Source organism: Neoarius graeffei, chromosome 26 (genome assembly GCF_027579695.1).
Source record: "Neoarius graeffei isolate fNeoGra1 chromosome 26, fNeoGra1.pri, whole genome shotgun sequence".
In the NCBI taxonomy this organism is placed as follows: domain Eukaryota; kingdom Metazoa; phylum Chordata; class Actinopteri; order Siluriformes; family Ariidae; genus Neoarius; species Neoarius graeffei.
Window position 1 is genome coordinate 9811679 of NC_083594.1, and position 27046 is coordinate 9838724.

The 27046-nt window shown below is 41.5% G+C and overlaps 1 protein-coding gene across 1 annotated transcript in view; it reads left to right on the forward strand.

Annotated features, from left to right (window-relative positions):
- The window catches only part of igsf21a (immunoglobin superfamily, member 21a), a gene marked incomplete at its 5' end in the record, with an annotated part of 652865 nt that overhangs the window by 235474 nt on the left and 390345 nt on the right, over nt 1–27046 (forward strand). The window contains one exon of the mRNA XM_060909758.1: nt 5138–5250. Coding sequence (XP_060765741.1) covers nt 5138–5250 — 113 coding nt within the window. The remainder of the gene's footprint in view (nt 1–5137; nt 5251–27046) is intronic.

The window sequence follows — 27046 nt, forward strand, 5'->3', positions numbered from 1 at the left end:
TTCGAATGGTAGTCTTCTGTTTTCTTCCACGTCTCTCTGGCTTTGCTGTCCATTTTAAAGCACTGGAGATCATTTTAGCTGAGCAGCCCATCATTTTCTGCACTTCTTTACAGTATACGTTTTACCTCTCCAATCAACGTTTTAATCAAAGCACGCTGTTCTTCTGAACAATGTCTGGAACGACCCATGTTTCTCAGGTTTTCAGAGAGAAATGGATGTACAACATGTGCCGGCTTCATCCTTAAATTAGGGCCACCTGACTGACATCTGTTTTTTCACAGAATGAATGATCACACTAAGGCAGCTGGGCCATAGAAGGTTCACGCTGCACGCTGCATGCTGCACGCTACACGCTACACGCGTGTAAAGAAAAGTGGACAAACATAGCATGACTTGCTCTGGGCCATAGAACGGCGTTCACGTTGCACGCTGCACGCTGCACACTTCACGCGTGAAGCGAGAAATGAACATGCACACTTTTTTCTAGGCGTGAAGATGGAAATTCCAGTCAGTGCATGCGGTCACCGCCGCGCCAGCCAATCAGAACGGGTCTAGGGAGATAACTCTATGCTTTCAGGGGAAAACTTCAGAAAAAAATATAATTGAATGGTATAATTGAAAAATAGTTCTTCATCGGGATTGTCAAGCAGATTATAGAATGTTCGGTGAAATTCACCACGGGTTTCTCTCAGAAGGAAGTGTTCTCGGCTCCAAATTCTGTTCCTTTTTCTCTTCCTCTGTCTCAGTAAAAGCAGAATGAGGCAATCGTCGTCATCCGAAGAGTCCATATTGTTGGTTATTCGGTCAAAGTAGAACAGACGCAACACGTGAACATCCAAGCATGAAGTTTAATGGCCCAGGGTCCGGTTCTTCACGTGAACGTGTAGCGTGTAGCGTGCAGCATGCAGCGTGCAGCGTGAACCTTCTATGGCCCAGCTGCCTAATTGAACTCCACACTGCTATTATTTTGAACACGTCCCTTTCACTTAATTATTCGATTACACAGACTCAGGAGCATGCATATCATGAATGTTGGGTCTGTTGGTTTTCTATGACTCTACTACACCTACTGGTAAATTATTTGCCATGTAGTAATATAATTTCCACCAAAAACAGTGATCGATTGATCTGGTTAGTCGTGTTGGACTGCTATTATTTTGAACACAAGTGTACTTAAACAAAATACACTACCGTTCAAAAGTTTGGAGTCACTTTGAAATGTCCTTATTTTTGAAAGAAAAGCACTGTTCTTTTCAATGGCGATCACTTTAAACTAATCAGAAATCCACTCTATACATTGCTAATGTGGTAAATGACTATTCTAGCTGCAAATGTCTGGTTTTTGGTGCAATATCTCCATAGGTGTATAGAGGCCCATTTCCAGCAACTCTCACTCCAGTGTTCTAATGGTACAATGTGTTTGCTCATTGCCTCAGAAGGCTAATGGATGATTAGAAAACCCTTGTACAATCATGTTAGCACAGCTGAAAACAGTTGAGCTCTTTAGAGAAGCTATAAAACTGACCTTGCTTTGAGCAGATTGAGTTTCTGGAGCATCACATTTGTGGGGTCGATTAAATGCTCAAAATGGCCAGAAAAACGTCTTGACTATATTTTCTATTCATTTTACAACTTGTGGTGGTAAATAAAAGTGTGACTTTTCATGGACAATACAAAATTGTCTGGGTGACCCCAAACTTTTGAACTTTGAACTTCTGTCCTTATAGGCTATTCCCAAAAATATTTTTAAAAATGTATATTTTTTTAAAGATTTATTTGTTAAAATATTTTAACCAGGCGGCACGGTGGTGTAGTGGTTAGCGCTGTCGCCTCACAGCAAGAAGGTCCGGGTTCGAGTCCCGGGGCCGGCGAGGGCCTTTCTGTGCAGAGTTTGCATGTTCTCCCCGTGTCCGCATGGGTTTCCTCCGGGTGCTCTGGTTTCCCCCACAGTCCAAAGACATGCAGGTTAGGTTAACTGGTGACTCTAAATTGAGCATAGGTGTGAATGGTTGTCTGTGTCTATGTGTCAGCCCTGTGATGACCTGGCGACTTGTCCAGGGTGTACCCCGGCCTTTTGCCCGTAGTCAGCTGGGATAGGCTCCAGCTTGCCTGCGACCCTGTAGAACAGGACAAAGCGGCTAGAGATAATGAGATATTTTAACCAGGGCCGTGCAAAGACCTTTGGAGGGGCAGGGGCTCAACATTCAAAAAAGGGCACTTGGAACAAATTTTTCACACAAGTTAACTTTATTCAAAACTAAATTTCAATTGCAACTGAACATTCTGTGTGTCTTGATAGAATATGTTGTGGACGTCGTCATTTAGCCTTAAGTTTTCGAAGCTGCTAGAATATGTTATTAACGCCGTCGTTCAAACTAAAGTTTCCGAATCTGCCACGTTAATGAAATGGATGGAGCAAACGGTTTAAATATAGCCTAGGCGGCTTCATTAAACGATAAACAACCCTACACATTTACTGTTGTGTTCTAAGCTGCACAATATTGCATGTTCAGATAAGAAATGAAAGGAGACTTTCAGTGTGACCTCACCATGCCGTTCCTCGCACTGTCTCCCACTGTCAACCGCCTGCATGTGCTTTCTGCACGGAGGCTCACTGAATGCATGACGTCACGGATTGATGCCTGCATTTACATAGAAAAACGTTATTTTATAAATCTATAATTTCATATATTATTGTCAAATTGTAGAGAATATTGATGTTGGAGCTAACTTATCTTTTACAAATATTAAAAAAAAAACAACAACAACGAAACAGTCCCTATGAAAAGGGCACTTTGGACAGCAAACACAAAAGGGGCAGGGGCTAGAGCACCTGTAGCACCGGTTCATTGCACGTGGGTGATTTTAACTATTCTAAAATGTATTATTTTAGATATTAAACATATTTAATATTTTAAATATCAGTATAAAATATGTAAGTTTAATGTTAATGTTTTATATTTAAATATTGAATATCAATATTTAACACATAAAAAAAGTTTTAAATATTTTAAAAAATATTTTTGTTCTCAGCTTTACTTGAAGATTGACGTACTTTAATGTGAGCAGAAGGTTTCCCCGGTATGTATGCACGCAAGCCTTGACAGCACTTAAAGTAAGACAGATGCCTGTGAATCCAATTTACCATCCATCCAATAGTAAAGTAATTTTTATTTTGTTCTCTGAGGGTTCATTTCATTATGCAATTCTCTGGAACAAAATAATGGGTTGATTTATGGGTATGAAACATGAACAGGTGAAATCATTGAATGAAACATTTATGCTGTGGCTTATCGGTTATACTCAAACATCACCTGCTTTTGTTCCATCCAGTTTCGGTGACTTTATAACACACACCCCCCAAAAAAAAAAAAAAAAATGATGGTAAGAACGTATCTCTCTTTTTTTTTATTTTTCAAGAATTATTACAGCATTTTTCACAAAATACTCCTGTCATTTCACCAGTTTGTTTACATACTAAGCGGAAATGATTTTATCGGACGTTTTGTATAAAGCTTTTATTTATTGAATTTGCAAAAAATAAAAATGCTCGGTTTCTCAAGATCTAGTGAATGTGGATAGAATAAAACCGTTATTCCACTCAATCTCGTCGTACATGGCTTATAGCCAACTTGGCGCATACTGTACCGGTATGTCCGACTTGATTTTGTGGAATGACTGAATTGTCCTCTTTCAAGAACAAAGCGAAGTCTTGCCTTTTGCTAAATTTTGAGCCATGTTGTGTTTGACTTATTGGTACTCCTCCTTCGATCATTCACTGTGTTTTGAGCTTTTGCTAATTTTTAATAAAAACTCACACCTTACGATTTTGCCGAGGCTGGGTCTTAGAGTAACAAAGAACATCAACAACTGTATTAAAGGAGAACTGAAGTCACTTTTAACCTTACTTTATTTCTTAATTAACATGTTATTCAGTTACGTTTTCGGTTTTAGTAACCTTATATCGTGACTCGTGTTGGCAACTAATCGCAATTAAATATTATACTTATCGGCCTATTCGGTTTTCAGCCGTGTTGAATTTAGTTCGTTTGGTCCACGGCAGGCGTCGCTTATCCGCGCAATCTTCACGAGACTTGTGCGAGACTTCGAAACGTGAAGAGGTGTCAGCCAGGTGTTAGCGCCGCCATTTTGAAAACTGTTTTCCAAACGAAATATTGCACAAAAACGAGTTTAAATGACGATTACTGCCTACTTTTTTCAAACTTTCCTGATTGCTATCAAAACAAACAAAACTTCCGGCTTGATTCCATCAGGATTCGAAAGAGGGCGCACGCGTCTTTTGACAACGTTGGCAGATGTTGGTGACTTTGATTTCCGCTGTACGTTTTACTTCCGTTCTACGATGTCTCGTACAGGTCTCAACGAATCTCGTTTACGGCCATCGCTTTGACATATGGACTGATATATTACAGAGCATATTTCAAACACTCATAACTTGCTATAGCAGCGACAAAATAGCGATCAGAAATGCATTCCGATATTTAATAAAATGAGAAATAGAATTTTGATAATAAAAAAATTGCCTTCAGTTCTACTTTAAATGACATTTGCATAAGTAACTGATAAGGAGCATTATTTAATCCATGTTGGGGAGGGGGACCCCTCACAAATTCGCAAAAACTGAGTGACAACACATTTCTAAATGTCAATAAAGGTAAAGGAACCTGGTCCTAACATGTTCAAAATTCAGAATGAAATGAAAGATAAACATTGTCCATGTTGGTCATTTGGCTTCGTGCTACTTATTCTTGGTTGTTTTTTTCTTTTTTTTTTGGTTCATAATTAAAAAGACATCAATTCTGACGAGCATTTGTCACTTTGTTAAATGTTTTTAATGTAAATTTGTGTTAAATGATTTAACGGACATGTTAGATCCTGTTTATTAAAGGACTTAGTTCATCTTTACACATCATGCTGCTTTTTGTTTTTCTTCTTCTTCTGGGACGGGGGACTTGTTCTATCCAGCATCTTTGTGATTGTGTTGCTTTGAACATGTTGTCCACACGATCTGTTCAATACATTGAACTCTGAATCACGACACTGCCATCTGGCCATGGGTACAAGTGTGTGTGTGTAGTTGAACACTGTTTTAACCGCACCTCTTTGTGCTCTGCAGGGTATTTAACAGTCACAATAGAGCCCTTACCACCTGTTGTTGTGGGAGAGACTGTGACGCTGAAGTGCAACTTCAAGACCGACGGCAGATTGCGAGAGATAGTTTGGTACAGGGTGAGTACCACTGAAGCTCTCATTGTTTTCATGCATATTGCTGCATTCTGGTCAAGGTTTAAGTACTGTAATTATGTTCATTATGGCAGAACTGGATCACACAGAAAAGGCAAGCTGTTGCTTTAAGCTTGGATGTCTGTCATGCTGTAATGTATTTAATTAGAGCTTCAAAATATCATTTATGTCAAAGAAGTGAAAAGCAATCCAGCTGTAGCATCTCAGCTGGGAATCCTGGCGTGATGTTGAGCCGGTCAGTGCCATGCTTTAATGGATCACAGCTGGACACTTCACACTTATTAGGCTCGGAATATTGCGCAGTGTGAACATTCGGCTCGATTAAGTCTTTCACAACAGAGGGTTTCTTTTGTGTTTCCGGGGAGCGCCGCTGCCTCTGTGCCATTGCTGATCACAGCCATGTGTGTTTGCATTAATGAACACTACTGTTCAACGGCTATGCTCCAGACCTGACGAGGAAAAAGCAAGCAATGAAAATCTGGAACACATTCAAAAGGCTTCAGAAGGCAAAGAAGACTGGTGATTAACAGAATTAAGGGAATCAGGCCATATATTTAGGGATGATGGAGGGGTTTTGTTTGTTTGTTTGTTTGTTTTTGTTTGTTTGTTTTTTTAAAGTATGCCAGCTGGAGTCCTCAAAAGTATGCCCCCACTGTAACCCTACTTTATTAATGACATGGGGGTTACATAGCAACTGCAATAACACCACAAACTGCACTGTACTTTTTTTTTGTGCAGATTCCAAATACCAAAACAACACTAAACTTAAGGTGGCACAGTGTGTAGTGGTTGACCATGAGATGGCCTAGTGGTTAGCATGTCCGCCTCTCGATTGGGAGATCACGAGTTCTACTCGCGGTTGGGTCATACCAAAGACCATCATGAAAATGGTACCTACTACCATCTTGCAAGGCATGCTGCAATAGAGATATGAGTGAGGAAGTCAAACTCTTGGGGTTACCAGAGGACTAGACCCCCACTGTAACCCTAGCTGTATAGGCTAGAGGCCGAGGGCTATTGAAACGGAGATCGGCACTGCACCCATATGCCTCAAAGAGCTGGTTAGTACTGGGACTGGAGATCGCCTGGGAAGACCAGATTCTGGCGTGAGAGGGACTTTGAATTTTTGAGTGTATAGTGATTAGCACTGTCTTTCACATCACACCAAGAAGGTTCTGGATTTGATCCTGATAGTTGCCTGGGGGGTGACATGGTGGTGTAGTGGTTAGCACTGTTGCCTCACAGCAAGAAAGTTCTGGATTCAAGACAAGTGGCTGACGGGGGTCTTTCTGTGTGGAGTTTGCATGTTCTCCCCGTGTCTGCAAGAGTTTCCTCCAGGTGCTCTGGTTTCCCCTACGGTCCAAAGGCATGTGGTTAGGCTAACTGGAGGCTCTAAATTGACCATAGGTGTGAATGGTTGTTTTGTCTCTGTGTCAGCCCTGCGATGACTTGGTGACTTGTCCAGGGTGTATCCTGCCTCTTGCCCATAGTCAGCTGGGATAGGCTCCAGCTTGCCTGCAACCCTGCACAGGATAAGTGGTTACCCATAATGGATGGTTGATTGGGGCCTTTCTGTATGAAGTTTGCATGTTCTCATGCCTACAGGGGGTTCTCCGGTCTCCTCGCACAGTCCGAAGACACATGGATTTGGTCAACTGTGTGTACTCTACTCTAAATTCCCCATAGGTGTGAATGTGTGAATGAATGCTTGTTCGTCTCTCTGATGAGCCCCTGGCAACCTGTCCAGGATGTACACCACCTCTCATCTAGTGTCAACTGGAATTGACTCCAGCTCACCTGCAACCCACAATGGGTAAGCGATATACTAGAAGATGAATGAATGAGCGTGTCAGGGTGCAGGCACTTATAGATGCAAGCGCAGGGGAAAGCAGGTGCATAACAAACTGGTAACCAAATCCAGTACAGCAATCTGAAGACGTAGTGAGGGACGGGCAAGGGTTGGTCGATTCCCAAACAGAATCTCAAAGGGCAGGCGAGTAAACAAAGTTGGCAATAAACGTAAATGAAGTGAGACAAAGTCAGAAGGCTTGGTATGATCAGGCACAGGGATGCAGAACAATACTTCATGGTGAGTGTTGGGCTTATATAGGGAAGTAATTATGGGGGAATGGGAAACACGTGTACTTCCAAGAATTCCGGAGATGAAGGGTGCTTGGGAAGTGTAGTCTGGAGCAGCCATGTTTGGAGGCTGCTCTGAACTCAGGTTTTCAGTGCTGTTACTGACAGAATGAATGAACACTAAACTTAGGTTTCTTAGGTCTTCTGTCCCATATGTGTGTTGACTTTGACTTCTGTTAGTTTCTCCTCCAAAAACATTGGGGAGAATAGAGACTTGTCCAGTAGAGATTTTAGGTGAACACCTAAGACACACCTCCTGTAAAAAAAAAAAATTCCAGAAGCCAAGTAAGTTGCATTGGAAAATCTCATCTCATCATCTCTAGCCACTTTATCCTGTTCTACAGGGTCACAGGCAAGCTGGAGCCTACCCCAACTGACTACGGGTGAAAGGCGGGGTACACACTGGACAAGTCGCCAGGTCATCACAGAGCTGACACATAGACACAGACAACCATTCACACTCACATTCACACCTACGGTCAATTTAGAGTCACCAGTTAACCTAACCTGCATGTCTTTGGACTGTGGGGGAAACCGGAGCACCCGGAGGAAACCCACGCGGACACGGGGAGAACATGCAAACTCCGCACAGAAAGGCCCTCGCCGGCCACGGGGCTTGAACCCGGACCTTCTTGCTGTGAGGTGACAGCGCTAACCACTACACCACCGTGCCGCCCATTGGAAAATCGAACTGGAAAAAAAAATTTTTATTCATTTAATGATATTTTGACAGGATGCTTCTTCACCAAAGTGATTTTCAAGAAGGTCCTGTAAAACTAATTACAATTTACATAAGTAAAGTAAATTACTATTCAGTTGGAACAAGTTAATAAAAAGTTAGAATTATAAAGCAAAAAATATGAAAAACTTGAAGAAAATTAGTAAAAATGTCTCATCTCATTATCTCTAGCCGCTTTATCCTGTCCTACAGGGTCGCAGGCAAGCTGGAGCCTATCCCAGCTGACTACGGGCGAAAGGCGGGGTACACCCTGGACAAGTCGCCAGGTCATCACAGGGCTGACACATAGACACAGACAACCATTCACACTCACATTCACACCTACGGTCAATTTAGAGTCACCAGTTAACCTAACCTGCATGTCTTTGGACTGTGGGGGAAACCGGAGCACCCGGAGGAAACCCACGCGGACACAGGGAGAACATGCAAACTCCACACAGAAAGGCCCTCGCTGGCCCCGGGGCTCGAACCCAGGACCTTCTTGCTGTGAGGCGACAGCGCTAACCACTACACCACCGTGCCGCCCCTAGTAAAAATGTAATAATGTAAAATATAATCATATGCAATAACAAAGTTCAGGAAAATTTAGATTTAAAATCAGAAATCTTGGAGCACAATTTGATATCATCACTTAGATTGTTCCATTCTTTAATGGCTTGATACGATTCTTTGTTTTCCCCAGTTAGTTTTAACAATGGGTAGACGAAACTCATGCCCATGTCTTGTATAATGACCATGTTCATTCAACTTAGTCAACTTAAGATCAGATGACAATAAGTTGTTTTTACATTTGAAGACGTACAGACATCGATGGTAGAGTCTGCGTTGTGTGAGCTCCTCCCAGTTGAGTTCCTTCCGTGCATCAAATGCTGAGGACTGTAGAGGGTGATCCAGGATGATCTTGGCGGCTTTGTTATGCAGGGTTTGAAGAGATTGCATCAGCATGATGTTGTCTTTATCTCCCCATACGATATCATCATAATCAAAGAGCGCTAGAACTAAACTATTGAAGTACAACAGTCTAGCAAGTTGAGGTAAAAGATGTTTAATTCGCTTCAAAAGACCAAGGTGTTTGTTGATTTTGGAAATCTGTTTTTCAATGTGAGTGGACCAAGACATGCTTGAAAACACGATACCAAGGTACTTGAATTCCTCCATACGTTCAATCTCCTTCAGATGTACTTGTATGTATATGGAGATGTTGTTAGTTTCCCGTTTGCTTCCAAACAGCATGGCTTTAGTTTTGGATGTATTCAGAGTTAAATAATTGCGCTTAAACCAATCGCCAACCATCTTGAGATCGTCATTAAGCTTATCTTCAATATCAGCAACTGAAGAAGAGAAATAGCACAGGACTGTATCATCAGCATATAGAGATACTTGTGCATGTTGGACAACGTCAGAAAGATCATGAATGTAAATAATGAACAAGAGAGGACCAAGAATACTTCCCTGTGGCACACCAAGGCTGCATAGTAGTGGCTCTGAAAGTTCTAGACCACAAGAAGTGCATAGATATCTTGACGTCAAATAGGCATCAAACCATTTAAGATCATCTTCACAGATACCCACTGAAGATAGTTTATTCAGCAGAATTGTGTGGTTTACTGTGTCAAAAGCTTTTGACAGATCCAAGCAAAATTCAAGCAGGATCAGTGTGGATCATTTTGAGGAGGAAAAAAATAATTCTCATGATTTGCTTTTTCAAAAAGCATTTTTTTTGTACCTTTTTCATAAATAACATTTGCTGGTAGGTGTTATTTCACTTCAAGCTTTTGGCACAAACTGAACTCCATATTACACTCCTTCCTGCTTCGTAAATTCAACAGCACTGTGATCTCATCTCATTATCTGTAGCCGCTTTATCCTGTTCTACAGGGTCTCAGGCGAGCTGGAGCCTATCCCAGCTGACTACGGGCGAAAGGCGGGGTACACCCTGGACAAGTCGCCAGGTCATCACAGGGCTGACACATAGACACAGACAACCATTCACACTCACATTCACACCTACGGTCAATTTAGAGTCACCAGTTAACCTAACCTGCATGTCTTTGGACTGTGGGGGAAACCGGAGCACCCGGAGGAAACCCACGCGGACACGGGGAGAACATGCAAACTCCACACAGAAAGGCCCTCGCCGGCCACGGGGCTCGAACCCGGACCTTCTTGCTGTGAGGCGACAGCGCTAACCACTGCACCACTGTGCCGCCCAGCACTGTGATATTAAACAAAATGACAGACCAGTGTTGTCAAGTCACTAAACCTTGAGTCTGAGTCCAGTCTCGAGTTCCCAGTGTTCAAGTTCAAGTTATTAAAGAAAATTTCGAGTTGAGTCTGAGTCGAGTCCACTATTGATGCAAGTCGAGTCCAATACAAATTACACCACTGTCACACATACATACATACATACATACACACACAGTCTAAAACACATTGATAGCTTTGAGTAGTGTGAAGATGTATGTCCCATACATCTACATACATGCCTACAATAAATTCCCAAAAAAGGTGTCTTCTATCAGGAATATTTAGGAAAAGTCCGGTGGCGGGCGGCATGGTGGTGTAGTGGTTAGCGCTGTCGCCTCACAGCAAGAAGGTCCTGGGTTCGAGCCCCGTGGCCGGCGAGGGCCTTTCTGTGTGGCATGTTCTCCCCGTGTCCGCGTGGGTTTCCTCCGGGTGCTCCGGTTTCCCCCACAGTCCAAAGACATGCAGGTTAGGTTAACTGGTGACTCTAAATTGACCGTAGGTGTGAATGCGAGTGTGAATGGTTGTCTGTGTCTATGTGTCAGCCCTGTGATGACCTGGCGACTTGTCCAGGGTGTACCCCGCCTTTCGCCCGTAGTCAGCTGGGATAGGCTCCAGCTTGCCTGCGACCCTGTAGAAGGATAAAGCGGCTAGAGATAATGAGATGAAGTCTGGTGGCACTAATGTTAAGCATCCATGCTCATATACATCCAAGATATAAAGATTTTATGCCAAATTATTATGGCATTTTGCAAAAAAGAAAAAAAATCCAAATCCTCATCTCCAATTTACGAGTCTGAATGCAGTTAATGCACGAGTCCAAGTCATCAGTGTTCAAGTCCAAGTCGAGTCACGAGTCCTTAAAATTAGGGCACGAGTCGGACTAGAGTACTACAAGCCTCTGACAGACAACAAAATGTGACAGCCAATCAGAAACATGCATTTTTATGGTGTGTTATGTATATTGCGTTAAACAGAGAAATAAAAAAATAACTTGTTGCAGCTGTCAAGACAGTTACCAACAGTGACGGATTAAAAGTATCATGATACTCCTATCACTGGGTGCAAGTCGCCATGGCAACTCATGGAAGGTATGATTTGTTTATCGAGCATGACATGGTTTCGTCAATACCTGATACCAAGTAACCCATATCTGTCTTCATCAATCTGGTATTCAAGTCTCCCTTGCCTTGATCGTGTATGAGGTTACCATTAAAATGATTTGAGAGAACTAGACGCACCTTTGTAGGAAAAAATACAGTCTAATGTTAAAGTGTACGCTTGATGTAGCAACGAGTAACAGTACAGTGCCGAGTTTCCCAAAAGCATCGTAGCACATAGATCGTCGTTAAATGGTCGAGCGAGCAGCACAATGAACACTCTCTCTCTCTCCTAGTTAAGATGGTCTTAGTGTTATGAGGCTTTTGAGAAACCCGCCACGGTTGAGTATTGTTTTTTTCCTGAGAATGTATAAACAAAGAACACAATATAGACAGTCTGGGTGAAAACGATGCATCATTTGTACTTGGACAAATTATAAAAGTGCAAAGGAAGCCTTTGTTGAACATCGACCTGACATCAGTTCTCGTATATCACAACAATATGGCGGCTCACAGTCAATAGTCAAGAAAATTGCCTTTGCATTACTCTTTCTACACATAAAACAACTCGATTTTACTCGATATAGCTTTTCTGGGTTTTTTTTTTGTTTGTTTGTTGTTGTTTTTTTTCTTCTATTGGAATGTAATTTTCATGACAACAGTCTTATGTGTCATTTCTCTGTCAATCACAGAAAAATAATTCATGTCAATCTTCTGAATAGGTTTCTTAAATCCAGAGACGAGGCAAACATACAGTAAATCTGACCTTGCTCTGGATATCCATGTTGTTCCCAGCCAAAGTAGTGGAACAGTTTTCGATCAGAACTGGAGAAAATCCACTTGGAACTTTCCGAGTCCACTGGATTTCAGCATTAAACTCGTGATGGTATGACCATGTCACGGCAACAGGCACAATAACGCCAGCACACATTTAAAGCTTGCCCAGAATTGTGAAAGCTGAAAGCCCAGCCGTTCCTCTCATCACTCTAAGAGCTAAATGTGATAAAAGTGGATGTTAAACTGGTCCGTAATGGCGTGTGACTGTATCGTCATGCAGCATGGCACAGATGTTCAACTGGTCTTTAGTGCTGTGTGACAACCAGTGCAACATCTGTGCTGTCTTATGTGCGGAGTGAAACAGTAACAGTTTTAAGCAACGGAAACTAAATTGGCGCATCGACTCTCTAATTGGCTACAAACACAGACATGAGCACAAAATGAATCTCGCTGATTACACTGCTCTCAGGACACTCGTACTGCTGTGTGTCGAAAAAATAAAGGCTACTAGATTTTACTACAAAAATATCTAACATTACAACAAAGTTTTGTTCATTTTTAAAATCTGTTTTGCTCCTTGATAAAAAATTAAATGAAATCAGTTGTTTATAGCTATAACAAATGTCTCATCTCATCTCATTATCTCTAGCCGCATTATCCTTCTACAGGGTCGCAGGCAAGCTGGAGCCTATCCCAGCTGACTACGGGCGAAAGGCGGGGTACACCCTGGACAAGTCGCCAGGTCATCACAGGGCTGACACATAGACACAGACAACCATTCACACTCACATTCACACCTACGCTCAATTTAGAGTCACCAGTTAACCTAACCTGCATGTCTTTGGACTGTGGGGGAAACCGGAGCACCCAGAGGAAACCCACGCGGACACGGGGAGAACATGCAAACTCCACACAGAAAGGCCCTCGCCAGCCACGGGGCTCGAACCCGGACCTTCTTGCTGTGAGGCGACAGCGCTAACCACTACACCACCGTGCCGCCTGCTGATTTTATTATAATTTTTTTAAATTTTTAAAATATTTTTTAATTGTTTCATAATTGAATACTTTAAGTTGTATTTTATTTATTATTATATGAGTTATTATAATCCTAATCATATTCATATACTGTGCCACATATTATATAATACATATATTATTCATTTTTCATTTATCCTTGTACAATATTAGTAATTGCCATTATCAGACCATTCCTATTCATTTTTATTTATTCATGTTTTTTTTTCTTTCCATTGATTCATTCATTCATGATCAGGAGTAGCAGTGTGTGGTGTGTCCAAAGGGCAGGAACTTAATTATCGTGAGCCTATGACCAGTGCTTACTGGGTATTCATGGTAAATAATTGCAGTCTCAATGGACATCTAGTATCTAATGGCATCATATGTGATTTCACAATCATTCAGTCTGTCAATAATGAACGAGTGAAAAATGTGTGTGTGTATATATATATAATTTTTTTCTTTAATATTTTGCAAGCAGGGTGGCACGGTGGTGTAGTGGTTAGCGCTGTCGCCTCACAGCAAGAAGGTCCGGGTTCGAGCCCCGTGGCTGACGAGGGCCTTTCTGTGCGGAGTTTGCATGTTCTCCCCGTGTCCGCGTGGGTTTCCTCCGGGTGCTCCGGTTTCCCCCACAGTCCAAAGACATGCAGGTTAGGTTAACTGGTGACTCTAAATTGACCGTAGGTGTGAATTTGAGTGTGAATGGTTGTCTGTGTCTATGTGTCAGCCCTGTGATGACCTGGCGACTTGTCCAGGGTGTACCCTGCCTTTCGCCCGTAGTCAGCTGGGATAGGCTCCAGCTTGCCTGCGACCCTGTAGGACAGGATAAAGCGGCTACAGATAATGAGATGAGATGAGATTTTGCAAGCATGGTTGTTCCATATATCAACCAAAATGGATGGGATGATATGATTACCCCATAATCAGTTGATTGATTTGTTTAGCAGAGTTCACACTGCAGCATGTGTATCCATAATCTGCTGTTAGACTTCTTTCTTTCTTTCTTTCTCTGCTTTTGCTCATTCTGACCTTATCAAGATGTGACAAAAAACAACAACCTCATACATCATGCTGTACAGGTCGACTGAACTTTTGAATGGAAATAATGTACAATACCAGTGAAAGCTTTGGACACACCTTCAACAGTAATTCAATGTTGTTTGTTTTTTTCTTTATTTTTATTAATTGTCACATCGTGTCTTAAAGTAGTGATGGATGTCGTTTCTCTTTACTTACTTGAACGGTTCTTGACAGAATATGGATTACTACAGTTGTGGTGTTGAATTTAATGTTTTATATTTACTGTTTGATCTCAAACTCATTAAGGCCCAATCCCAATTCTAATTTCTACCCCTACCCCTCCGCCTTCCCCTCCCCCTTCCCCTTGGCCCTTCCCCTTGAAACTGAGCTACAAGGGATAGGGCTTGAAATTCAACCCTTACGTATTGGGATAGCCCTTCAACGATCGCATACGTCATCGCGTACCTCCGTCAGCGTTTACGTTAGCAAAACGCGACGCGTCATTGGCTGCGACCAGCCGCTACAGTCAGAGGCAGAAATCTCTGCTGGCGGGGTGTGATTTGTTAACTAACACCACTGAATGGGATATCTTTGGCGCTTCGTGCACCACATCCGACAGAATGAGGTGTCAGAACACTCATGTAAACAATAAAAGCGAGAATAACAGAACAAAATGTACGCAGTAAAGCAACCGAAAACAATACTCACTCCCAAAGCTTTTTAGCAGCAGCTTGGATTTCAGAAATCGCTGCTCATTCTCAGCTCGAAAGCGAATCAAGCGGCGTGTTTCCTCTGGATAACAACTTAAAACACGTAAATAATGGAGAAAATACATTTATGACAATCTTTCGCCGCGGGAACCGCCATCTTTCTGAAATCCGCATGAAATCTCGCTGAAATCCGCATGGCATTGTGGGAAATCACTCAAACCCCTTCGTTCGGAGTCTGCTCCAGGAAAATCTCCGTTTGGAGGGGTACAGAAGCCCTACGCCTTCCCCTACCCCTCCGCGTTAACTGGGATTGGGATGCCCCTACCCCTTCACGTGAACGCGCAAAATGGAGGGGAAGGGCTAAGGGGTTGGTCCAAGGGGTGAAATGGGATTCGGCCTAAGAAGCAAGAAACTCATCCACTAATTAACTTCTGACAAAGCACACCTGTTAATTGAAAAGCGTTCCAGGTGATGACCTCATGAAGCTGGTTAAGCCAATGCCAATAGTGTTAAAAACATCAAGGGAAAGGCTAGACACTTTGAAGAATCTAAAAAATGAAATATTTTGGGGTTTAACTTTTTTTTTTTGACCACGTAATTAAGTTATTCCATGAAATCGAGTCGTACATGAGCTGATAGCCGATGAGGCGCATCGCTATAACCGAATCAGCTATAATCCATGTACGTATGACAAGATTGAGTGGAATAACTGTTTTATTCTATCCACATTCACTGGATTTTGAGAAACTGAGCATTTTTATTTGTTTTTTGCAAATTTGATAAATAAAAACTTTTATACAAAATGTCTGACAAAATCATTTCCGCCTAGAATGTAAACAAACCGGCAAAATGACAGGAGCAATTTGTGAAAAATGCAGTAATCATAATTCTTCAAGAAAAATATATGTTCTTACCATCAATTACTTTCATTCCATATTTTGTTGCTTTTTTTTATTTTTGGAGGGTTTTGTTTTCAAGTAGAGTTTTTATTTCGTCCTTGGTTGGTTCACCAACACGATCTGCCATTTTGTTTTTCTCTACTCACTTTCTGTATTCACTGTATATGAGCTGATAGCCTAGTAGTAGAGTAGCCAATCAGAGCCTGTGATTGCTCATATCCAGTGAATGTGGACAGAATAATTTCATATATGTTCCAGATGTTATTTTATAGTTTTGATGTCTTCAGTATTGTTCAAAAATGTAGAAAATAGTCAAAACACACAACCTATGAATGAGTACAGTATGGGGTGTACAAACTTTTTTTTGATACTGCATGATCATCTTTTTTTGTTCTTCCTTGTAAGGCAGCAGGTTAGCTTGGATATGCAGATCTGGATAGATACAGTACATTACTGTACTTTTACAATACTTTTGTTCCTATTCCGGTTCATTAGTTGTGTGGGATTGCTTTTAATAATGCATCACAATTTTTCACTTTTTGTATTCATGTTAAACCGAGTGTCCAAAAAGTCAGCGACTAATGAGAGTAAAACTTCACTGACTTAATTTTATATTTATTAACAACATCTGCTGCACATGTTCAGTCTCAGCCTCGGTCATGTTTTTTGCAGATATTCCCATTGGTTCCTGACCTTTCAGATATCCTGTGTATACTGTACGGTACGCTGTGTAATACTGTTCCTTTATTTATGACTGGTCAAGAGGTGTGCAGGATTTTTCCAGAACAGCACCGGTAGTTCCATTGTTGTTTCTATACTAACAGCACATACAGTGGTGCTTGAAAGTTTGTGAACCCTTTAGAATGTTCTATATTTCTGCATAAATATGACCTAAAACATCATCAGATTTTCACACAAGTCCTAAAAGTAGATAAAGAGAACCCAGTTAAACAAATGAGACAAAAATATTATACTTGGTCATTTATTTATTGAGGAAAATGATCCAATATTACATATCTGTGGGTGGCAAAAGTATGTGAACCTCTAGGATTAGCAGTTAATTTGAAGGTGAAATTAGAGTCAGGTGTTTTCAATCAATGGGATGACAATCAGGTGTGAGTGGGCACCCTGTTTTATTTAAAGAACAGGGATCTATCAAAAACTGATCTTCACAACACATGTTTGTGGAAGTGTATCATGGCACGAACAAAGGAGATTTCTGAGGACCTCAGAAAAAGCATTGTTGATGCTCATCAGGCTGGAAAAGGTTACAAAACCATCTCTAAAGAGTTTGGACTCCACCAATCCACAGTCAGACAGATTGTGTACAAATGGAGGAAATTCAAGACCATTGTTACCCTCCCCAGGAGTGGTCGACCAACAAAGATCACTCCAAGAGCAAGGCGTGTAATAGTCAGCGAGGTCACAAAGGACCCCAGGGTAACTTCTAAGCAACTGAAGGCCTGTCTCACATTGGCTAATGTTAATGTTCATGAGTCCACCATCAGGAGAACACTGAACAACAATGGTGTGCATAGCAGGGTTGCAAGGAGAAAGCCACTGCTCTCCAAAAAGAACATTGCTGATCATCTGCAGTTTGCTAAAGATCACGTGGACAAGCCAGAAGGCTATTGGAAAAACGTTTTGTGGACAGATGAGACCAAAATAGAACTTTTTGGTTTAAATGAGAAACATTATGTTTGGAGAAAGGAAAACACTGCATTCCAGCATAAGAACCTTATCCCATCTGTGAAACATGGTGGTGGTAGTATCATGGTTTGGGCCTGTTTTGCTGCATCTGGGCCAGGACGGCTTGCCATCATTGATGGAACAATTAATTCTGAATTATACCAGTGAAGTCTAAAGGAAAATGTCAGGACATCTGTCCATGAACTGAATCTCAAGAGAAGGTGGGTCATGCAGCAAGACAACGACCCTAAGCACACAAGTTGTTCTACCAAAGAATGGTTAAAGAAGGATAAAGTTAATGTTTTGGAATGGCCAAGTCAAAGTCCTGACCTTAATCCAATCGAAATGTTATGGAAGGACCTGAAGCGAGCAGTTCATGTGAGGAAACCCACCAACATCCCAGAGTTGAAGCTGTTCTGTATGGAGGAATGGGCTAAAATTCCTCCAAGCCGGTGTGCAGGACTGATCAACAGTTACCGGAAACATTTAGTTGCAGTTATTGCTGCACAAGGGGGTCACACCAGATACTGAAAGCAAAGGTTCACATACTTTTGCCACTCACAGATATGTAATATTGGATCATTTTCCTCAATAAATAAATGACCAAGTATAATATTTTTGTCTCATTTGTTTAACTAGGTTCTCTTTATCTACTTTTAGGACTTGTGTGAAAATCTGGTGATGTTTTAGGTCATATTTCTGTAGAAATATAGAAAATTCTAAAGGGTTCACAAACTTTCAAGCACCACTGTATGTTGTACACAGGGACGTGTCCAGCAGACTGAACATAATCTCAAAAACTCAGACTAATAATAAATGCAGTGTTTAACAACGTCAAACCTGTAATAGTCAATCTGGTGTCATTCTACATTCTATTATTATTATTATTATTTTATTTAGGGGGTGGTATGGTGGTGTAGTGGTTAGCACTGTCGCCTCACAGCAAGAAGGTCTGGGTTCGAGCCCCGTGGCCGGCAAGGGCCTTTCTGTGCGGAGTTTGCATGTTCTCCCCGTGTCCGCATGGGTTTCCTCCGGGTGCTCCGGTTTCCCCCACAGTCCAAAGACATGCAGGTTAGGTTAACTGGTGACTCTAAATTGACCGTAGGTGTGACTGTGAATGGTTGTCTGTGTCTATGTGTCAGCCCTGTGATGACCTGGTGACTTGTCCAGGGTGTACCCCGCCTTTCGCCCATAGTCAGCTAGGATAGGCTCCAGCTTGCCTGCAACCTTGCACAGGATAAAGCGGCTAGAGATGATGAGATGAGATGATGAGATTATTTTATTTATTTATTTATTTTTGTTAGGAGACATTTAATTTAACATTTACGAAAGGATTCTTGAGTGTCGGTGGTTTGTAGCAAAACGTGCAAGTCTTCAGGGCGGAGTAGTTTGTTTGCAGGTTTCTCGGGAAAATGATAAGCTGCATTTTTTTATGGGGTGCCAAGTGTCACCGGGCCCATTTCGTGGACGAAATGAATTTCGTCCATCACGAAATGCATTTCGTCCACAGAATGCAGTATGGTAGATCACGAAATGAATTTCGTCCATCACAGAATGAATTTCGTCCATCACAAAATGCCTTTTGTCAATCACAGAATGCCTTTCGTCCATCACGAAATGCCTTTCGTCCATCACAAAATGCATTCTGTGATGGACGAAATGCATTTTGTCCACGGAATGGGCCCGGTGACACTTGGCACCCCATATTTTTTGAGAGAGCGAGAGAGAGGAGAGATGCTCATAAAGAAAGGACTATTTATTGTGACTATAATGTAAGTGAGAACAGGATCTAACTTGTCTCTCGTAACATTAAATCTTACAATTGTTGTTAAATTGCAATTGTATAAGCAGAATAATACACTCTAGTCCATGTGGTTATACAAAAATAATGCACTTTGGGTTGGGAACAGCGCACTGATTCACGTTGTCCCATATCTCCCCCGTGCATTATTTTCATATCACCATTCCTTCACTCCACATTCACTGGATATGAGCAATCATGCGCTCTGATTGGCTACTCTACTACTAGGCTATCAGCTCATATACCATGACTAGAGAAAAACAAAATGGCGGCGCGCGTTGCTGAACCAAGCGAGGACAAAATAAAATCTCTACTTGACAACAAAACTGCAAAAAATACAAAAAAGCAACAAAATATGGAATAAAAGTATGTGATGGTAAGAACGTATCTTTTTTTCAAGAATTATCACATTTTTCACAAAGCGCTACTGTAATTTCACTCATTTGCTTACATTCTAAGCAGAGATGATTTTGTCAGACATTTTGTATAAAGTTTTTTTTTTTTTTATTTCTCAAATTTGCAAAAAAAAATTTAAATGTTCTGTTTCTCAAAATCCAGTGAATGTGGATAGACCAAAAGTTATTCCACTCAATCTAGTCATACATGGCTTATAGCCAACTCAGTGCTACGTGCTTAGTCGGCTGTCAGCTCACATACGGTACGACTTGATTTCATGGAATAACTGTTAATTATTCCTTACATAATAGCAGCTCTAGAACACTAGTCGTGGCTGAAAACCAAATGTGCAGGTTTATATCAATACAAATGTGGTTAATTAACAAATAAAAATGTTTAATTGTTGACATTGTTAGGGGTTCGCTGGTGTGATAATCCAGCAAACCCCCACTAGGCCACCAGGGGAATGACTCAAGTGCAGAGGCGTGAGGCGGAAGTAGAAAGGTATCAAAAACAGTTTATTTACACCATGTACAATCTAAGGGAAAAAAACAAAAAGAATAATCCAAAGCTCAGAAGATAGACCAAAAATAAAAATATCCAAAAGGTACAAAGTCCAAAAAAGAAAAAAAGGCAAAAACTCAAACGCTCAGAAGATCAAAAAGGTCAAAAACAAAATCCACAAAGTCCAAAAAGAAAGAAGCAAAAACCAAGAATACAAAGACACAGGCAAGGTACATGGGACAGAGGGAACTAGCACTAACAGCATAACATAGGAAAAAGACTCCGTGACAAGGGAACAAACAGAGGGGTATTTATACACAAACTAATTAAGGACAGGGCGGGGCAGGAAACAGGCAATAAGACAAAAACAAAACACAGAACACAGTGGTGACCTCTAGAGGCCCAAAACAAACATGACCAGAAAAGGAAATAACAGTGGCCTCTAGAGGCCAAAACAGTCCCAGTCCTAACAGACATGATGTTTTATGTAAGGAGATGTTTATTTAGCATTTATGGAAGGAGTCTCCAGCGTCAGTGCTTTAAAATACTCAGATGTAAAGCTGTAAATTAAGTTATACTTTGAGGCAACATGGTATCCTGGATTTTGTAAATTGATTTTAAAAATAAATCATGACAAGGTGTCCTTTTTAATGAATAAAAACCCTGTCAAATTGCTGTGGTTGAAGAAGAATGAAATACTTCAGGATGTTTTGTTATAAGACAATCAGATCATTGATCAACGCTGATTGTTTTCCAGTGGCAAAGCGTTACTATTGGAGCTGGGATTTGAGCTCAGCCAAAACGTAGCCAGCCACCAAAAAAGCAACAAGGCAAAGGATTTTGCAAGGGATTAGCAGCAGGCTGGCAGGTCGCTCCGTTGTGTGTAGCTGGTGATGTTGATTTTAAAAGTAACTCAGTAAGTTACACACGGAAATGAATACTTAAGTCTGAGTGAAAAATATTGTAGGGAGCGTGCAGCATAGAAGAAGAGTATTTCTCTGGAGACAGAAATAGTTTCTTGGTTGTTAGCCTGTGCTACTTGCTCTCAATAGCATTGGCTTGACTGCTTTTATTAGCATTCGCGAACACTACTGATGAACACTACACCGGCTGGAAGGTGACTGCGCTGACGGTGCTGACTTGTGGTTAAGCTAGTCTTGGCCTTCAAAAAGGCCTAGGATGATACTTTTTTTTGTTCCCTCCCACCATAAATCAAAATCTGATTGGTTAATTCATCTGTCACTTCCTACATAAATGTACACTGCCATGGCCGTCTGTCCCGGCAATGAAGTCCTAACCAATGAGTGAGCAACTGGAAACTCTTCTCAGCCTAAAATAACAACGTAAGAATCCTACTTTGGGAAATCAAGTGAAGCTTGAGTCATACATTTCCCAGATAATAAATTCATACATCATTACTACATGGCTGTTGCTACTAAGATGGCCGCCATGTTCCGATCTCATCACGGGCGATTGCTCTAAGACAACGAGGGAGGCTCAGCCTCCTCTAAAAATGACGAACATTGTGTAGGATGAATTGCGCTAGGCTTATGTTATAGCCGACCTTATAACATTGCTATTTCAGATCCAGAATCATAGAAATATATGTGCTCAACCCACTACAGTGCGAAATCATTCCCTTATAACTTTAATGTGTGCGTGACTGTGAAGATACTCAGTCATCCAGGTACATAGTAATCTGTGGTTGGTAGAAGAGAGCAACTGGACTTGCTTGAAAAGTCTTGAAGACGTTTCGCCGAAACAGATTACTATGTACCTGGATGACTGAGTATCTTCACAGATATGTTTCTACGCACTTTGGGATGAGTTCCCTTCACTGGTCTGGGAGTATGAGAGGACTTCCAGAAAACTGGCAGACATCTTAGCCAGAGAGGATCGTTCATTTTTGTCAACCTCAAACGACCATCACTGAACAGAGGTGGGTGTCTATGACATCTTATCAGCCGCCCACAATGCAGCCATCAGCATTCTGATTCGGATTCTATGATGATCCATGAGAGGATAAATACTTGATACTCCCTATTAGACAGACAGAACTGAGGATGCCTTTCGGACGAGAGGCAAAACGTCTTCAAGACTTTTCAAGCAAGTCCAGTTGCTCTCTTCTACCAATGTGTGCGTGAGTTTTTCCCCCTCGTGACAGCGCGATGCAGCCCAGCCTCAGTGGACTTCAATGGCATTTGGGAGCTATGTGCTTTTCAATCTCAAAATGCAAGACGGTCATTGGACAAATACTGCGAAAACGCCCGCCCACGGACTCCGAGCCTTACATGGGAGGGACATGGCAGTTTCCGCGAGGAGACTGGTGATTGGTGAAAGCGGCCGGATATTTTCTTTGATTGACAGCTCGTTTCAACTATAGACAGGTAGCGGTGAATCTCAGTTCAGTCCCATGTGGATTCGCAAGTGCTGTGGTGTATTGTAAGAGATCAGCTTACATTTCGACATACGGTTTCTACCAGCTTTTTTAGTTTGTATATATTTTCATTGTAAATAAAGTGTAAATATAGTGTTGTCAAGTTTGCTATCTTAGTTCCAGAAATTTCGTTTATTTGAGTGACTGAACTTGAACTTGAGGGGGCTAGTCAGCTAGCAAGAAAGCTGCGCACGGATGCCAAGCATTGCTGATTTAATTTTGGCGAAGCCATTTGCCAGTCTTCCTTTCGAGGAAAAAATTAAAATTAAAGAGCAGGGTAGACCAACGCCTCTAATTGACTTGGTGAAAAAGGTAGGGAATAATACTCGTTCCTTTCAGCTCTCCTGGTACGAGAAAGTGAATTGGCTAACAGCAAGTGACTCACATCAACAACAGTAAATAGGCTACTTTAGTAATATGTCATGGATGGACCAAAAATATAGAATCTATTTAAAATGTTTATGCTGAGTATATTATATTGGAATATATGTTTTTTTTCTGGATATGAATTAAACACAGCTACAATTTGGAAAACATTTTTAAACAAAAACACAGCCGAGAACATTTCACACTACAGACCTGGATTAAAAGTGAAGGGTTATCAAAATTGTCAATAAAACATTTCTCAGTCAAAATAAGTAAAATATAGGGAAAGTGTCATTGAATGAAATGTGTGGCACCTAGCTCAATGCTTGTGCCTATTCCAGAACACTCTGCTGTTACTGCTGAGGTTCCTGACAAAGAGCTGCTTTCAATAATGATCAATTTTTAAACAACATGCCACAATTTTAAAATATAAAATGTTAAAATATACCCCTCCCCCCAACACCACCATCATGTATATTGGACAGTAGGCTAAGGGGCCAAAAGAACCTGTTATTTCACAGTTTGTGACGCTGCCAACAATCAGCCAGATCAGAGGCAAGAGTATGGGCAAAACTGATGTTTTTTCTTTTAAAACCTGGAAATATCATAACCGACCAGCCTCCCCTGTTTGAAAGACTACCAGCCGCCACTGGATCTCATTGTCTCAGAAGATCTTTTCCTTAGCCTTCTGGAAATTTCCGAGTGAATTCAATCTGCAAAATAGCCCTTCTGATTAGTTTAATTCAGGTGAGTTTTGCCTTGATGTCTGCAAATTTGATGAGACTTTCAGGAGACAAAGCAGTCACCATGGACTATCGACAACGAATAGCGCAATGCTGAGGTGCTAATGAGAAGCAGGTCCAACTTCTGCTCAACTCTGAACTGTCAACTTCTTCTCGTTCCTTCACTCAGAGTTGAGGTGTCCCTTAGAGAATAAGAGAGGTTGTTAAAATGAAACCTCACAGTAGTGGGTTCTTTAATAAGTGTGCTGTTATCTCTCCAGCCCACGTTTGAAGAGTTTTGACTCCTTCATATCCTGCACACAGTCAGTGAAAGCCCAGGTCACCCTCACTGACTCCACAGGAAGAAGACTGACATGGTTTTAGAGGTTCTTTGAATGTCCTTGATCTCAAATGGACTTGTAATGCACTTTATATATTGTACACTACTTCCTTGTTTCTCATCAACTATTTACAGTATATTCATAATTTGGAATGATTACTAACGTAATTTTATTGAGTAATATTGAAAATCTTACAAATTGAAGTTTTGGTTAAATTGAGGACCCTTAAAGGAACAGTCCACCGTATTTCCATAATGAAATATGCTCTTATCTGAATTGAGACGAGCTGCTCCGTACCTCTCCGAGCTTTGCGCGACCTCCCAGTCAGTCAGACGCGCTGTCACTCCTGTTAGCAATGTAGCTAGGCTCAGTATGGCCAATGGTATTTTTTGGGGCTGTAGTTAGATGCAACCAAACTCTTCCGCGTTTTTCCTGTTTACATAGGTTTATATGACCAGTGATATGAAACAAGTTCAGTTACACAAATTGAAATGTAGCGATTTTCTATGCTATGGAAAGTCCGCACTATAATGACAGGCGTACTAACACCTTCTGCGCGCTTCGGCAGCGCATTGATACGGAGCTCCGAGAGGTGAAGGTATCAATGCGCTGTCGAAGCGCGCAGAAGGTGTTAGTACGCCTGTCATTATAGTGCGGACTTTCCATAGCATAGATAATCGCTACGTTTCAATTTGTGTAACTGAACTTGTTTCATATCACTGGTCATATAAACCTATGTAAACAGGAAAAACGCGGAAGAGTTTGGTCGCATCTAACTACAGCCCCAAAAAATACCATTGGACATACTGAGCCTAGCTACATTGCTAACAGGAGTGACAGCGCGTCTGACTGCGTCTGACTGACTGGGAGGTCGCGCAAAGCTCGGAGAGGTACGGAGCAGCTCGTCTCAATTCAGATAAGAGCATATTTCATTATGGAAGTACGGTGGACTGTTCCTTTAAGCATTTATCCTTAAGTCGAAAGAACCTCACAGGATTTCCTGAAGAAACGCAAGTTGCTAAGAACCAATAACTATCCCAAGAGCCATTGAATAACCATTTATCCATGAGTGGCGGTCATCTTTATTCATTTTTTTTTTTAAGTTTGGTGATACATTTTTTTTTTACTGTTGTGACCCTCTCCCCACCCAGATTAAGGTCTATTAATCAAGAAATAAAATGAAGCTCAAGAGCCATTATGTACAGTCTTGGCATGTCAGGAGAAGAATATAAACTAGAAAGGGACTCAGTAGAGTGCATACCTCTGCCAAGCCACAAATCAGGATTTGCATCAAAATCTAAGCAATTGTTTCTTGGCCCATGGCTCACCTTTCCTCCAAATTTCATCAAAATCTGTTCACTACTTTTCAAGTTACATTAGGAACAGACAAACAGTTACTTTTTAAGGGCCTGTTTACACGAGGACACTGTCGGGTAAAAACGACTAAATATTTTATCGGAAGTGCCTTTCGTCTACACGGGGACGGCGTTTCCGAGGCTGAAAAACGGAAAAAATTGAAAACGCCTTCCAGAGTGGATAAGTTAAAAACAGCCCCCGTTGCATATCCGTCTAAACTACCCAATACGCGAAACTCTGCTCGGATCTGCTCACGTCGGGTACGCGTTTACGTCATACATATGTCATATACTGTACATGCCAGCCCGGGAAGTAAGAAAGTAAGTAAAAAAGTAAGAGCATGTCTGATTACATCGATCCAACGGACCTTCAAGCTGCTCTGGCAGCTTTAATAAATGTCCAGGAGTCCTTCGAACATCTATACCGAATCTGCACATATATCTACCGTTAATGAACAGAGGCGGGTACAGTATGCTCTTACTTTTTTACTTACTTTCTTACTTACCATAGCCAGAGTAGTCAAAGTTTTCGCGGCGCAGATGTGCAGATCAGACAAGACGGAAGACGTTGCGCATGCGTGCAGACATAGCGGAGGTCTTTCACAGCACCGCCTAGCCGCCTGGCATGCACATCCAATTGAATTCCACACATTTATGCGTCACCATATAGACGCAGATTTCCTCCTTGAAAACGGTCATGTAGACGCGGAAAAAAGTGAGAACGAAAACGGACTTTTGCGTTTTTGTTTCAGACCGTCCCCGTGTAAAGTGGGCCTGAGTTACAGTATCCCAAGGGAGTAACTTTGATTTTGGCATTGGTGGGGACACAAAAGTGATCCAAGGCAGAGCTTCCGAAAGGTGTTTTTTTTTTTCATTAGCATTCATAATTTCATGTCATGCAGATCTTATAGGTTAACGAGGGCAGCCGTGGCCTAATGGTTAGGGAGTTACAACATGTAACATGTACGTACACATAAATGAAATGTAAATGTGTTGGTTACTGATACTCAAACGCAAACACAAGCAAATTAGTTTACACTAGTTGCTCCTATTTGAAAGAACCAAACATGCTGCAGTTTCCAATATTTGTCTGTAGGTGGCAGTAAAGGACCATGGATTTGTTGTATCTAGCCTAGCCTAGTAGTAGTAGAAAGAGGTCTCTGTAAAACGGTGAACGCAGCAGACTCAGCAGCTGTCACGCTGTTGATTCTGAAATGCAAGTCGCACATCTGCATGGCCATGCAGTAGCCTACATCTGACTACTTACATTCTGTAAAACCCTTAGGTCTATAAATTTAACATTCATTCATCGAGGATATTATCTAACACCAAGTTACATTGCTCCAGCATTCCTTTTCTCTGCAGCTATGCAGTAGCCTAGCTCTGATGCGTCCTGTCACGTTGCTAAACCTGCCTAAGGAGCCGCAGCAATACTTTTATGAAGGGTTTCCATACATCAAAAGGAGTTTGTTGAGTTTTTAAAGCTCGATGGAAACCCTGCACTTACATTCTTGACTTTGAAGAA